Here is a 13,186-nt window from a genome sequence, read left to right on the forward strand (position 1 = left end):
GTCTTGTTATAAAGAGGCACTGACTACCCCCTTCACCCACTCAGCTGGTCCCCCTCTGGCCTATTTAATGAACCAGTATAAAAAAGGTTCTAGTACGCATAAGATGGCTTTAATTTCTCTAAGGATCTTGTACGTATCCTCAGGCTGAATAAACTGATAAGTATTCAATAACACAGCTGGGGCCAAGTTTACATCCATTAGAACTGAGTCAACCACAGCATCCAAATCTGAGCAGGTCTGAGCAATTTTATCTGCCAAGTGTCATACAAATTGTTCACAGTAGGCTGGATTCTCTACTTGATGACTAGTATGTAATAGACCTCTGACCACTCAAAACAGCTCTGCTAGGCACCTACTTGCAAATGCAATGATGGCAAAAGTGTTCCACTGGCAAAACAGAGGTCCAAGGCAGCAATACTGTAGTATACTGTAATCTATTCCTACCTCCAGATGGTCTCTGTGGTCCTGTCTCTCTGCTCAAGTGCTGTATCTATACATCTAACACTTTATTTAAAGCCTACCTTTCTACCAGACTGGGCCCCAAAGCAGCTTAAATCAGTCTAATAGTTTGAACATCAACATATTTGAAAAAAAATAATAATTTTCTTTTAATCTCTAAATTATAGCTATGACTCTGTAGCAACTCTCAGTGTAAAATGAGCAACACATTAGGGATACCCAAGGCATTTTTATTTGTATATATAGGGATGTTTTAAGTGCAAAGCTTACAGCACTAATATATACACGAGCATGCAAGGTAAGAGATTAGTCATGCTCATTATAATCTTGCCTGCATTTCTTAAACTGAGCTAGCCTAACTAAGGTTGACCACTGAAGCATCCTTAATTCTCAAAGCAGTTAGCAGTGTAGCTGTAACAAAGCAGAAGAGCCTAGAGACACTGACTTATCTGTCACATTTGATCATATCAAATGCAATTCCACTTGGTGATCTGGTCAGACAGTTGTACTCTCATATGCTTCAGTCATATCATATTTAAATTGTACAGAACTGCAAGCAAGAAAGCTTTTATTTCTACTAGCTCTGGAAACATGCCAAACCATAAAAGAGGGAGGCAGATTGTCCTTTTATGATACACCCAATTTCTGTTCTCTACATTATGCTCATTAAATTTCCCACACAGACAAACATGAAGTACCACACTAAACAGTATCAATTTAAATATCTGGGCTCTCCTCTTTCCCTTTCAGATGCCCATCTCTCTGAAGATGTAGTTAAGTTTTCTCCATCATAGAACATAATTTCTACATTCTGACATGTGCTCGTTTTCTCAGTCAAATGGACAGAGCAACACACTCCAGGCTACAACTCACCAAACATTATTTGTTAGATTAAAATTTCAAACCCTTGAGACACTATCCTCTGTGTGGAGGAGCTGCAACACTATAAATCTAAGGTCCAAACACACTGCAGAAATAATCCAGTTGGAGACAGCTTTAGCTGCTCTGGCTCAATGTTAGGAAATTTTGGGAACTGTAGCTTTGTGAGACATTTAGCCTTCTCTGTCAAAGAGCTCTGGTGTCACAATAAGCTACAATTCCCAGGATTCCATAGCACTGAGCCAGGGTAGTTAAAGAGGTCTCACATGGATTATCTCCGTAGTGTTTTGGACCTATGATAATACAGTGGATCCTTGTTATACACTGGGGTTTGGTTCCAAGATCCCCCGTGTATAACAAAATCCGTGTATGCTCAAGTCCCATTAAATATAATGACATAGCAAAATGGTGTCCCTAATAAAAAATGGAACATCAAGGTAAATTTATACTTTTTTGGAACATTTTCAAACCGTGTATGCTTGAATCCGTGTATAAAAAATCTGTGTATAAGAAGGGCCGACTGTATGTCCCTAAGAGTGGGAGAAGTTCAGTCTTCCTGAACAGCACCATTAGATCTCATGGATTTCATTACTATTTACACTCAATATTTTAGACAGAATCAGAACTGCTACCAGTCTCAGTGGTGGTTGAGAGAGTTAAAGTAAGCAGTTCCCCTTGCCTTGATAGGGCCCTTGCTGCTCACACTCCCATCCCACAGAGAGAATACCACACTGCCTCCCACTCTGCACTGCCCAGGATAGAAGAGGGCACAGTAGCAGTGGCCATGCTCGATACCCCAGTACGACTTCAATACCACTTCAAGAAGAGCAAGAGAGCACTGTTACTCCCACCTCTTCACCAAGCCTCAACACAAAGCTAGCTATTTGATCAAAGAGTTAGTTCAGTTCATCTTTATTACGGTCACAGACCACCATAAATGAAAAAGTTGTCTTTCTAGCAAAGCCAGCCTCTAGAGGGGTTGTAGCTATGCCCTCTTCCTTCTTGTGGCAGAATGGCACTACCTTCTTCTTGGGAGCAGGAAGGGTGTGTATCCATCATTGCTGCATCCTTATCTACTTTCTGGGGCATGGGAAAGGTACTAGTGATGCCAAGGCATCTTCCTTTTAATGAGGCTGGAAGAGAAGCATGGTTCTCCTTGTCCTTCTGTGTAATTGGGGAGGGGGGGGGAGCAGGGACTGTGGCACTTTGCTTTTTGCCCCAAGCAATGGGAGAGCTTGAATTGCCTATAATTTTAGAGGTGCAATCAAAGAAAGGTTTAGGCTGCATTCCTACATGCTCACCTGTCAGTGAATCTTACTAAACTTAATAAACCTTGCCTCAGAGCAGATATGCATAGATACCACACTGTTATAAATTTTAGACTGCTTTAATTTATGTCCCCATTCATTTTCTTAAGATTACACCACACAACCATATATTAAGTAAGAAAGCAGTTCAGGTGTTCTCTTGAAGACAGGTTATTGTAAGCCTACCCAATGTGACAACCACTTTTTCATATTAATGCCCTCCAGTAAGTCACTCCAGACAGTCTATTTGCCTTCTTCTGAATTACACAACTGAATTAACACTGCCTTTCCTTTCTTTCAAAACGCCATTACAACCTCTCTTTAAGAATACCACCAGCAGTAGGGTTACCAGACTGAAAACTGAAGAGGTCTTCTGTACCCTTAATGGTTGTATAGAAGAACACATTTCAGCAGGTATGGCTTGTTACTTGGTTATGTGACAAGCAGTACTTGTTAGAATCCCTTTTCTGCACAACCATTAAAAGCACAGGAGCCTTCTCCAGTTTTCAGTCTGACATCCCTAATCAACAGATGTACCAACAACCAAGCAAGTATTCAGAGGGCTATGCTGCATATTATACAGAGTTGTACATATCTCTCAACATTAAATTTCGCTTTCTCTGTTAAATAAAAGACACTTTTAAATAAAAGGCAGAAAAACATGGGGATGGGACGAGGTGAGTGTAGGTTAGGGAAATTTAAACATTTCTTTTCTTGACACAGTTATTCAAGACATTTGAAGACAGGTCTGCTATTAGAATGGCTTTAAAATAAATAATTACCATACCTGCAATGATATCATCCATTTGCTCTAGAGCAGCTTCAAGCATATGGCTAGCATCGGAAGTCATGATTTCTTATCTTGCTCAGAGTTTGTTTTCTTGGTCTAAAAGGAAGAAGAGAAAGCTCATACTTATTAAATCATAGCAAGATTGCCATCAGTTTTACCATATGAGTTTAAGTGATCACCAGCAAAGAGTGGCACATTTTGAAACAAATACAATGTCTAATTGGAAAAGGCAGTAGGAAGAGAGGAACACAAATGGATTATTCAATAAAGAAAGTCCTGGCTCTGAGTTTGCAAGGATGTTGATGACCAGGGCTCTGGCAGGTTTCTCATTCCTAGGGCAACCATACATTGAAGCCAACTTGACCACAAGTAATAACAACCTAAGTCAGGGGTAGGCAACCTGCGGCCCGCGGGCCGGATCCGGCCCGCCAAGGCCTTCCCAGCGGCCCCCAAGCAGTCCTGCCGCCGATTGCCGCCGATTTCCCCCGTTTTTCGCCGCTCCGGGCGCCATTTTGTTTTTCAAAATGGCGGCCGAAGTCTCGCGTGACCTCAGGATGTCAAAGGTCACACGAGATTTCAGCCGCCATTTTGAAAAACAAAATGGCGGCGCCCATGTAGGAGGCCTGGTGCAGCCCCTGGAGCACTCCAACAGGGCTCCAGGAGCTGCAGTGGGCCTGCAGCAGGCTCCACCTCGCTCTCCACCCTCCTCCTCCTCCTCCTCCCTAAGAGCAGGGAAAGGAGGAGGAGGAAGCAGAAGGAGTGCAGAGCCAGGGAGAAAGGGAGCCAGAGCGGCAGCTGCAGCCACAGCAAGGCCAGAGGGCGGTTCATTGGGGGAGAGGGTTAGCTGGGTGGTGTTTGTGCAAACTTCCCTCTCAGCACCCTGGGGATTTTCTGGGTTGAAACTGCGTGCATGCTTGCTGCAGTTTATTTTCAGTTGCATTGTAGTAACTTCCTTGTTTGTAAGTTTATTCTTAGTATTATTTATTATTATTACTACTTGCCCTGGGTGTTCTTTCTGCAAAATCCCCTCTCAATGAGAAAGAGCAGGAGGAGGAGAAAGAGGAGGAGGAGGAGGAGTGTGACTTTCCAAAGTGCATTTCTGTGTATTTTTGGTGCATTTATTGCTGAAAGGTCTGCTGTAACAATGATAGTAGTGGAGGTGGTGATGATGATGATGATGATGCTTCGGTGGAAGCTCCGCCCCGTAGGGTAGAAGCTCCACCCCTGGCATGTGGCTCCGCCCCTGGAGGGTGGAAGCTCCACCCCCAGCATGCGGCTCCGCCCCTGGAGGGTGGAAGGCCCACCCCCGGCATGCGGCTCCACCCCCGGAGGGTGAAGCTCCACCCCCCGGCTTCGGCCCCCCAGTTGTCTGAGGGACAGCAACCTGGTCCCCGGCTCAAAAAGGTTGCCTACCCCTGACCTAAGTGGATGTACTAGGCAATCAGTAGTTCTACTCTTCCAGTGCTGTGAGGGAAACAAGGCTATTAAGAACCTGATTACCCACATTTCATAATAGTTACAGCCTCAGTATGTATCACTCAGTAAAGTGGCTAATAATAATAATAATAATAGTAATAGTAATAATTATATACTTATACCCTTCTCTTCAGCCAAAAGGTTATCAGAGTGGCTTACAAATTGTTAATTGGACAGTTAAGCAAGGCCTGAAGGAACTACAGAAATATAGATGGGACAGTTATGACAGCATATACTGGTGCTCCTCAGACATTAATTAATATTACAAGACAATAATCCATGTTGCAAGACAAATTTCCATTCTAGGGTGCACGCACTAGACATGCTGGGAAAACCCATTCAGTGTAGTAAGAGCTTTTTCAACTGACTGATGCAGAAATTTGAATACATCTAATTTCAGACTGTGGTTCATGTAGCTGTTTTCAAGTCAAAACACAAAAAATCTTGTACAGCAGAGAGAATGATTCTTTTAGAAGAAGAAGAAGAAGGAGAAGGAGAAGGAGAAGGAGAAGGAGAAGGAGAAGGAGAAGGAGAAGAAGCAGCAGCTGAGCTTTCAGGGCCCTAGAAGCCTAACTGCTAAGGCTATTCCATACTTGACCTAGTCTTGCAATCATTTTTGTAAAGGAGATAAAGACGTTCATATCTATCAGTTGCATACCAGCTTTCTTTTAATAAGCTCAAGGCAGTAAGCAAATTAAAATGATTTACTAAAAGCAGAAATATAAATGTAAAATCTAACAAGAAAGTAACATGAACCAGCAAACAAGCATTTTGGGGAAAATATTAGAAATTAATTTTGATTTCATTCATGAATTCAGTTTTTTTACGTAATTGCTGTAGTGTGAAAGCTACTTGCCAGAATATATAAGTTTCTGATTTCTGGGTTATTATTGTCAAACACCATAAAAATTGATATCTTGCCCAGTTTTGTTTCAGACCATAATTTAATTAGCTTGTCACTAGAATTGGGTAGGAAACAATTTAACTGGAGGCTCAACAATTCTCTTTTAAATAACAATATCTTTTTAGAAAAAGTAACATCTATATTGAAGAATTACTTCATGGAAAATATCACAGCTAAGAGGCCGATGAAGATAACATGGGATGTTGATCCAAGGAGGATCAGAGCTTAAGCACAAAGCCAAGAGAGATCTTCAAAAGATAGAAAAAGAGATCAGCAAAACAGAAATGATAGACTGGATAGACTGACTAAGGATAGATTGACTAAGCAGATGAAATTTCTTTAAAAACAATTGGATAAAGTAATAATAATAATAATAATAATAATAATTTAATTTATTTCTATACCGCTATTCCAGGGATCACAGCGGTGTACAACAGCAAGTAAAACATACATCATATCATAAAAATACAACAATTAACAATTAAAAACAATTAAAACCCTACAAAACAACCCCATACAAATGGCTGGATAGATGGAATTTGCCAATTACATTGCCAGGGGAGAAAAGATGACAACAGGCTCATGGGGGAAAAGCCTGGCAAAATAAAAAGGTCTTCAGGTTCTTCTTAAAACCATCAAGGGTGGTGACTGTATGGAGCTCATGGGGGAGAGAGTTCCAGAGCTGAGGGGCCGAAACTGAAAATGCCCTCCGAGATGAACTAAATCAAGCATCTGGAACTCTCAAAAGATGTTTCCCACCCAACCTGAGAGTGCGGGGCAGACTGTATGGGGAGAGGCGGTCCTCCAAGTACCCTGGGCCCAAGCCATTTAGGACTTTATAGGTAATAACCAACACCTTGTATTCAGCCCGGAAGCGAATGGGCAGCCAATGGAGATCTTTCAATACTGGTGTTATATGGCTGGCCCTGGAACATCCAGTAACCAGCCTAGCAGCCATATTCTGCACTAATTGAAGCTTCCGAGTTTGGTACAAGGGTCGCCCCATGTAAAGCACATTACAGAAATCCAATCGAGAGGTTACCAGAGCATGTACCACGGTTTCAAGGTCCCCCCGGCCCAGGAAGAGACGCAGCTGGCATATCAGCCGAAGCTGATAACAAGTGCTCCTGACCACCGCATCCACCTGAGATGTTAGTTGGAGTGACGAGTCCAGAAGCACCCCCAGACTGCGAGTAGAGTCCTTCACGGGGAGCGTGACCCCATTCAGGACAGGTGGAAAAATTTCCTTACCCGGGCCATAATGAATGAAGTAGAAAGGAAAATGAAACTTATAAATCAAAGCCATTTTGATAACACTAATAGGGCAGGAAAATGGATAGCAAGTAACTTAAGACAAGAAAAACAGAAAAAGACAATTTAAAAAATAAAGGTGAAATAATAACCACGAAAAGATTGTGGATGCCTTTCAGAAATATTACACTAATTTATATAAAAAGGATGAAGTATCTTTTCAAGCAGTAACTGACTATTTCGATAAGCAAGAAATAAAAAGAATTTCTGAAAAACACCAACAAAATTTGAATGTAGCATTTACAGTAGACGAAGTCACAGAAGTGATCAGAAAATGAAAAATAAATAAGGCACCTGGTCCAGACAGATTTACTGCCTGGTACCATAAAAATTTCAGGAAGAAATTAAAATTCCCTTGCAAATGACACTAAATGAAATTAAAAGTAAGGGGCTTCCAGATTCCTGGAAATGTGTTGATATAGCCTTAATTCCCCAAGAAGGTAAGGACACTCAAGAAATGTCAAATTATAGACCCATTTTGCTACTCAGTACAGACATTTAAGATCTTTGCAAGTATTTTGGCAGAAATATTTAAACAAGTGAATGAATATATAAACGGTGATCAAACTGGGTTCCTGCCTACACTCCAGATGAAAGATAACATTAGGATAGTGAGTAACATCTTAACACATTATGAAAAGAATAATGATAAAAAAATTAGTCTTAATATTTGTGGATGCAGAAAAGGTGTTTGATAATGTTAATTGGAAGTGAATGTTCGAAATACTAACAAGAATGGGTCTGGGCGAGAACTTTGTCACTTTATGATTTATGAAAATCAAAATGCACAATTAATAGTGAATGGGAAAAAATCTAAAACATTTGGAATGTGGAAAGGACCAGACAAGGTTGCACCCTGTCTCCTTTTTTGTTTATAACTGTCTTGGAAGTATGAACCAACAGAATTAGGAATGATGAAGAGATCATTGGCACAAAGATTAAAGATCAAGAATACAAACTGATGGCTTTTGCTGATGATCTTGTGATCATCCTGGAAGACTCCAACTCTCAAATGAGAATAATGTTCAGTGTCATAGAGGACATTGGAAAAATATCTGGCTTTAAAATTAATAGACAGAAGACATTGTTAATAGTGAAAAATATATTGAAAAGGGATCGATAACTTATCAAAATGTCAAATTAAAAATAAAGTTAAATATTTATGAATATGGCTAACAAATAAAAATATGGATTTATACAACAACAATTACAAAATCAAATGGAAAGAAATTAGAAAAGATTTAATTAATTGGAATAAATTGCAGTTATCTTTATTGGGAAGAATTGAAGCTATTAAAATAACGATCTTGTCCAAAATGATTTTTTTTGTTTCAAAGTATTCCAACTTTGAATAGCAACAAACCATTGGATATGGCAGAAAGATATTTGGAAAAACAAAAGATCACGAGTAAATTGGAAAACTATGACGAGGCAGACTGAAGGAAGAAGGTGGAGTGCCTGACCTGAGCCTGTATTACCAAGGGAATGTATTAAATTGGCTGACAGAGGCAGGTTACAGACCACCCATTTGGGGCGGGCTGTACCCACCCCTTTCCCCGGTGTACCGGGGCCTCAGCTGCCAGAACGGCAGCCGCTGAGACCCTGATCCTCCGCTTTTCAGGCTGCGGGGAAGCGGCAAAACACCGCTTCCCTGCAGCCTGAAAAGGGGTGTCCTTGGGGCTTCAAGCCCCAAGGACACCCCGCGACGGTGGGGAGAAGGAGAAAGGGGCCGCTTGGCCCCTTTCTCCCTTGCTTCGCTGGGTGCAGCCGTCTGAAGGCTGCGCCCAGCGATGCAAAGCGGCGCCGCAAACCAGGAAGGAGCTCTGAAACGGAGCTCCTTCCTGGTCCGCGCAAAGGGCGCACTAGGCAATCTGGTGCAGAGTGAGGACGTCACGTCCGCGCCGCCCCATATAGAGGCGGCGCGGCCGTGACGTCCTCATGGCGGCAGCCGTCTGGAACGTCCGCCGTCATTTTTTACGTGCAGAGCGCGTATTAGGGTTAGGGAGATGCGGAAGCACCGCACTTCCCTAACCCTAGTACACGCTCTGCGCGTACTTTAATGGCAGTGTGTAACCCGCCAGAGAGTCAGAACAAACAGGCCAAAATAAAGCTGCTTCGGGTCACTTTGAAGGTATGCTGTTTAAATTACCCATGCATCTTAAGAGGCCAGAAGCTGCGCCAAAGCTGTCCTCCAGTCCTTTCGATTGGAGCATGGCTTTGGCATGGCTTCCGGCCTCTTAAGACGCATGTGTCATTTAGACAGCACACTTCTAAAGTGGCCCAAAGCAGCTTTATCTTGACCTTTCTGTTCAGGCCCAGAGTGAATAACACTTGAGAACATAAGACTACTTAATTTAGAGGGATTCTATAGGAAAATACTTCTCTGGATTTCAACCACAAGAAGCTTTTTATAGGTAGATGAAAATTTTTGGATATGTGGCTTACACATAAGAATCTGTTGCAGAAAACAGGAGTTTTTGAAATGAAATCAATAGAGGACTTGACAATACTTGATCCTAAAATGCATTGGTTCTTATATGCAATTAAAAGAGAGATTTAAAATGGATGAAAAGATCGAAGAATTTCAAGAAGACTAGTTAGATTTAGATAAGATTTTATTTAGTCTCAAAAGTATGAGGGTTGTTAAGTTATATAAATTTTTACGGAGTCGTGATCAAGAAGAGGAACTAATATCCAAGGTGATGATCAAATGGGCATTGAGCTGTGGTTACTCTATATTTAGAAAGCTGGAAATATGCCAGAAATAGATTTTTAAAAATTACTAAGTCACAAAACCTAAGAGAGAATTACTGGAAAATAGAACAGAGATGGCACTTGACACTTAATAAAATTGCAAAGATTTATAAACATACCTCAAATGTTTGCTGGAAGTGGTGTTCTGTGGTTGATTCTTGGTTTCATGTATGGTGGCACTGCCTGAAATGCAAAAGGTTCTGGAAAGAGATACGCATAGCAGCTCTGTGGACCACCCCTAAGGGGTGCCTCCATTTTTGCCAGATCAGGGTCACGGCAACCACATGCCGCAGCCCTGATCTGGCTTTTGAGGGGTGCAAAAAGGAGCCACAAAAATGGTGCCTTTTTGCGCCCTGAGAAGGCTGCCATAGCTGTGCTGCCACGGCTTTATGGCGCTCCTTCTGCACTGCATTGTGCAGACGTCCAGAGGAACGCCATGATGCTGCACGCCGTATGGAATGGGTTGTGGCATCATGCCTCCCAGCGGGTGCAGTCAGGGCATACATCATGTGGACGCTACTCCCCGACTCTACCCGCAAGCCAGCCTTTAAAGACGGCCTGCATAAGGCCATAATCATAGCAAAGGTGTTACAGATTAAATTTGAAATGAAGCCAGAAATATATCTTTTAAACACATAAAAATGAAATTCCTCCAATGATTGATTAATATATGATAACAGCTGCTAGAATGATAATAGCTCAAAATTGGAAAAGTCATGAAATGCCAGTGATAGATGATTGGATATGTAAACTATTGGAAATGATAGAGATGGATAAATTGACCTTTTGTTTGAATCATAAAGACGTAAATGCAATAGAAGAAGAATGATTCCCAGTTATGGAATTTTCTACATCAAGATGGTCATAAGGCGCAAAAAGATTAAATGCATGGAGATATATATATGGGAAATTATTTTTAGAATATGTTTTTGGTAAAATGCTCTAGGAAAACTGTTATGGGCCCGTTACAAACGGGCCTAAAAGTGCACGCTCCGTGCGTGCTAGAATTAGAAAGGGGCATCCTTTCTGGACGCCCCCAACCCTAGCACGCGCAGAGCACGCACAAAATGGCGGTGGCCGTTCCACACGGCCACCGCCATTACGACATCATGACCGTGCTGCCTCTATACGGGGCGGCACGGACGTGACGTCATCACGCCGCGCCAGGGCTCATAGTGCACCCCTTCCCCGGTCGCAAAAGGAGCTTCAAAATGGAGCTCCTTTTGCCGTTTGCGTCGCAGGGCGCAGCCTTCAGATGGCTGCGCCCAGCGACGCAGAGGAGAAAGGGGCCAAGCGGCCCCTTTCTCCTCCTCCCCGCCACCGCGGAGTGTCCTTGGGGCTTGAAGCCCCAAGGACACCCCTTTCCAGGCTGCGGGGAAGGGGCCTTTTGCTGCTTCCCCACGGCCTGGAAAGCAGCAGATCGGGGCCTCAGCGGTTGCTGCTCTAGCCACTGAGGCCCCGATCCGGCGGGGAAAGGGGCGGGTGCAGGCCACCGCTTTTCGGCCGTCTGTAACCCGCCATAGATTTTTCACATTTCTTTATTTCACTCTTTTTAAATGTTTTTATAAAAAGTCAATAAAATTTATGGATGACATGGGATTCATTACTGAAGAGACTTCGGAAGTTATTTTTTATGTTAAGTTTCTTTTAGGGTTTATGTTTGTAATAGCCACCTTTTCTGTATATAACTGTAATAGTGTATGTTTTATGTAGTGGTGAAATAGAATAAAATATAAAAAGTAAAAGAAAAGAAACCTATTTGCAGTTTATTCATGGGATTCTCCCTGTTTTTGTGTTTGTTGCCAGTTTTCCCATGGTTCTTTGGGGTGAGTTTACTTCCAGTGCTGCGGAATAAGTAAAATAATGCTTATCTGAGTCCCTGCGCGCTCCTCTCTCTCTCCATCCCCCCCCCCCTGTCTCCTGCTTCAGCCACAGTGATCCCCAAACTGTCCCCTTTAAGGGATTTTGGACTTCAGCTACCAGAATCCCAGACTATCAGCCAACATGGCTGAGGCTTCTGGGAGCTGAAGTCCCAAATCCCTTAAACGGGATAGTTTGGGAATCACTTCAGTCTTCCCTTTGAGCCAGAGCTCTTAAAGAAACAGCTACTAAGGCAAAAGCAGGGACAGAGCAGGTGAGATAGAAAAAAGGCCTTGCTCTTTCCTGTGCATGTCTGTCTGTCTGTCTCCTGCTTCAGCCTTCCCCCATAGCCAAGGCTCTTAAAGAAACAGCTGCTGAGGGAAGGCAGGGACAGAGAGGGATTTGTATATGGTCTATGTGTGAAAATTATTTGTGCTTCTGATTGCTTTTTCAGGATGGACATGCTTTTATCATTATAGGGATGGAGACACATTTGGTCCTGTCATATGAAAACCATTAGCACATTTGCACACATGTGCAGATTGATCTCAGATTCTACATGGGATAACAGCACTTTGCATGTGAAAACCATTCGTGCAACTGTGAGATAATAATGGGTTCTGGATATTTTAAACTTTCAATTTTTCCCTGTGTGATAAACTCCTTAGTGTCATCCACTAGCCATTTCATCAGGTTTTAAAAAGAAAGAAATATCTAGTGGGATCACTATATCAGCTTGTCTTAGAGACCTGAGATTTTAGACTCCTCCTTTCTTCAAACTTTTTCCCTTTCAGACAATCATGCAAACCAACAACTTCACACCTGGTGCTCTAAGTTAAGAACTGGTACTCAGTTTTTTTGTTTTGGGAGGAGGGATGTCTTGTAGCTGATTTCTTTTTATTAACCTATAAATGGCTTTCACTGCTTTCCATTTCTGTTACACAATAGGGGAAATAGTTTTGTCCACAACAAGGTGTTGTGTTGCTGGTGGAGAAAATGGGGTTATAAAAAAGGACATGCAGGAAAGTGGATTTACAATCACATTTCAACCTTGCTGTATGCTAGGAAGGAGGGGGAAATTGTACATGTGGGTTATTGCTCATGTATTTTTCCCCAGTTCCATATTTGAGAATGCCATCCTCCCCATCCTATCCTTTTTGGTTTCTTCCCTCTGTCTGTGTGCTGGGGGAGCCCACTTCTGTGCAGATTTCCTTCATTGCTGCCTGGAACAAACAACCTCACAGCCTTGCCAGTTGGAAATGAAAACGACAGAGGGGTTGGTGAAAGAAATGATTGTGAGGCAAGCTAGGGATTATCTGTGGAACTGCATCAGAGTTAGTTTCAAGCAACAGCTAAGTGGAGAAAAAGCATATTTTCTTGCGGTGGCTGGAAGAGCGCACTGTCTCATTTGGAGAGGGACTGGTGGATCTGAGAATAGTGCTAATG

The 13,186-nt window shown here is 42.4% G+C and overlaps 1 protein-coding gene across 6 annotated transcripts in view; it reads right to left on the reverse strand.

The window, feature by feature from the left end:
• The window catches only part of LOC149314491 (liprin-beta-2-like), a 183,877-nt gene that overhangs the window by 126,458 nt on the left and 44,233 nt on the right, over nt 1–13,186 (reverse strand). For 5 of the 6 annotated variants that reach the window (XM_089521235.1, XM_089521234.1, XM_089521233.1 and 2 more), the window contains exon 2: nt 3,433–3,531. In XM_089521235.1, coding sequence (XP_089377361.1) covers nt 3,433–3,496 — 64 coding nt within the window. In that variant the 5' untranslated portion in view covers nt 3,497–3,531. Of the gene's footprint in view, nt 1–3,432; nt 3,532–3,815; nt 3,930–13,186 lie in introns of those variants that run through there. The other variant, XM_089521240.1, reaches the window with a different exon arrangement.

The sequence above is a fragment of the Sceloporus occidentalis genome, unplaced genomic scaffold (genome assembly GCF_023333645.1).
Source record: "Sceloporus occidentalis isolate IW3139 unplaced genomic scaffold, rSceOcc1.0.p SCAF_4, whole genome shotgun sequence".
NCBI lineage: Eukaryota > Metazoa > Chordata > Lepidosauria > Squamata > Phrynosomatidae > Sceloporus > Sceloporus occidentalis.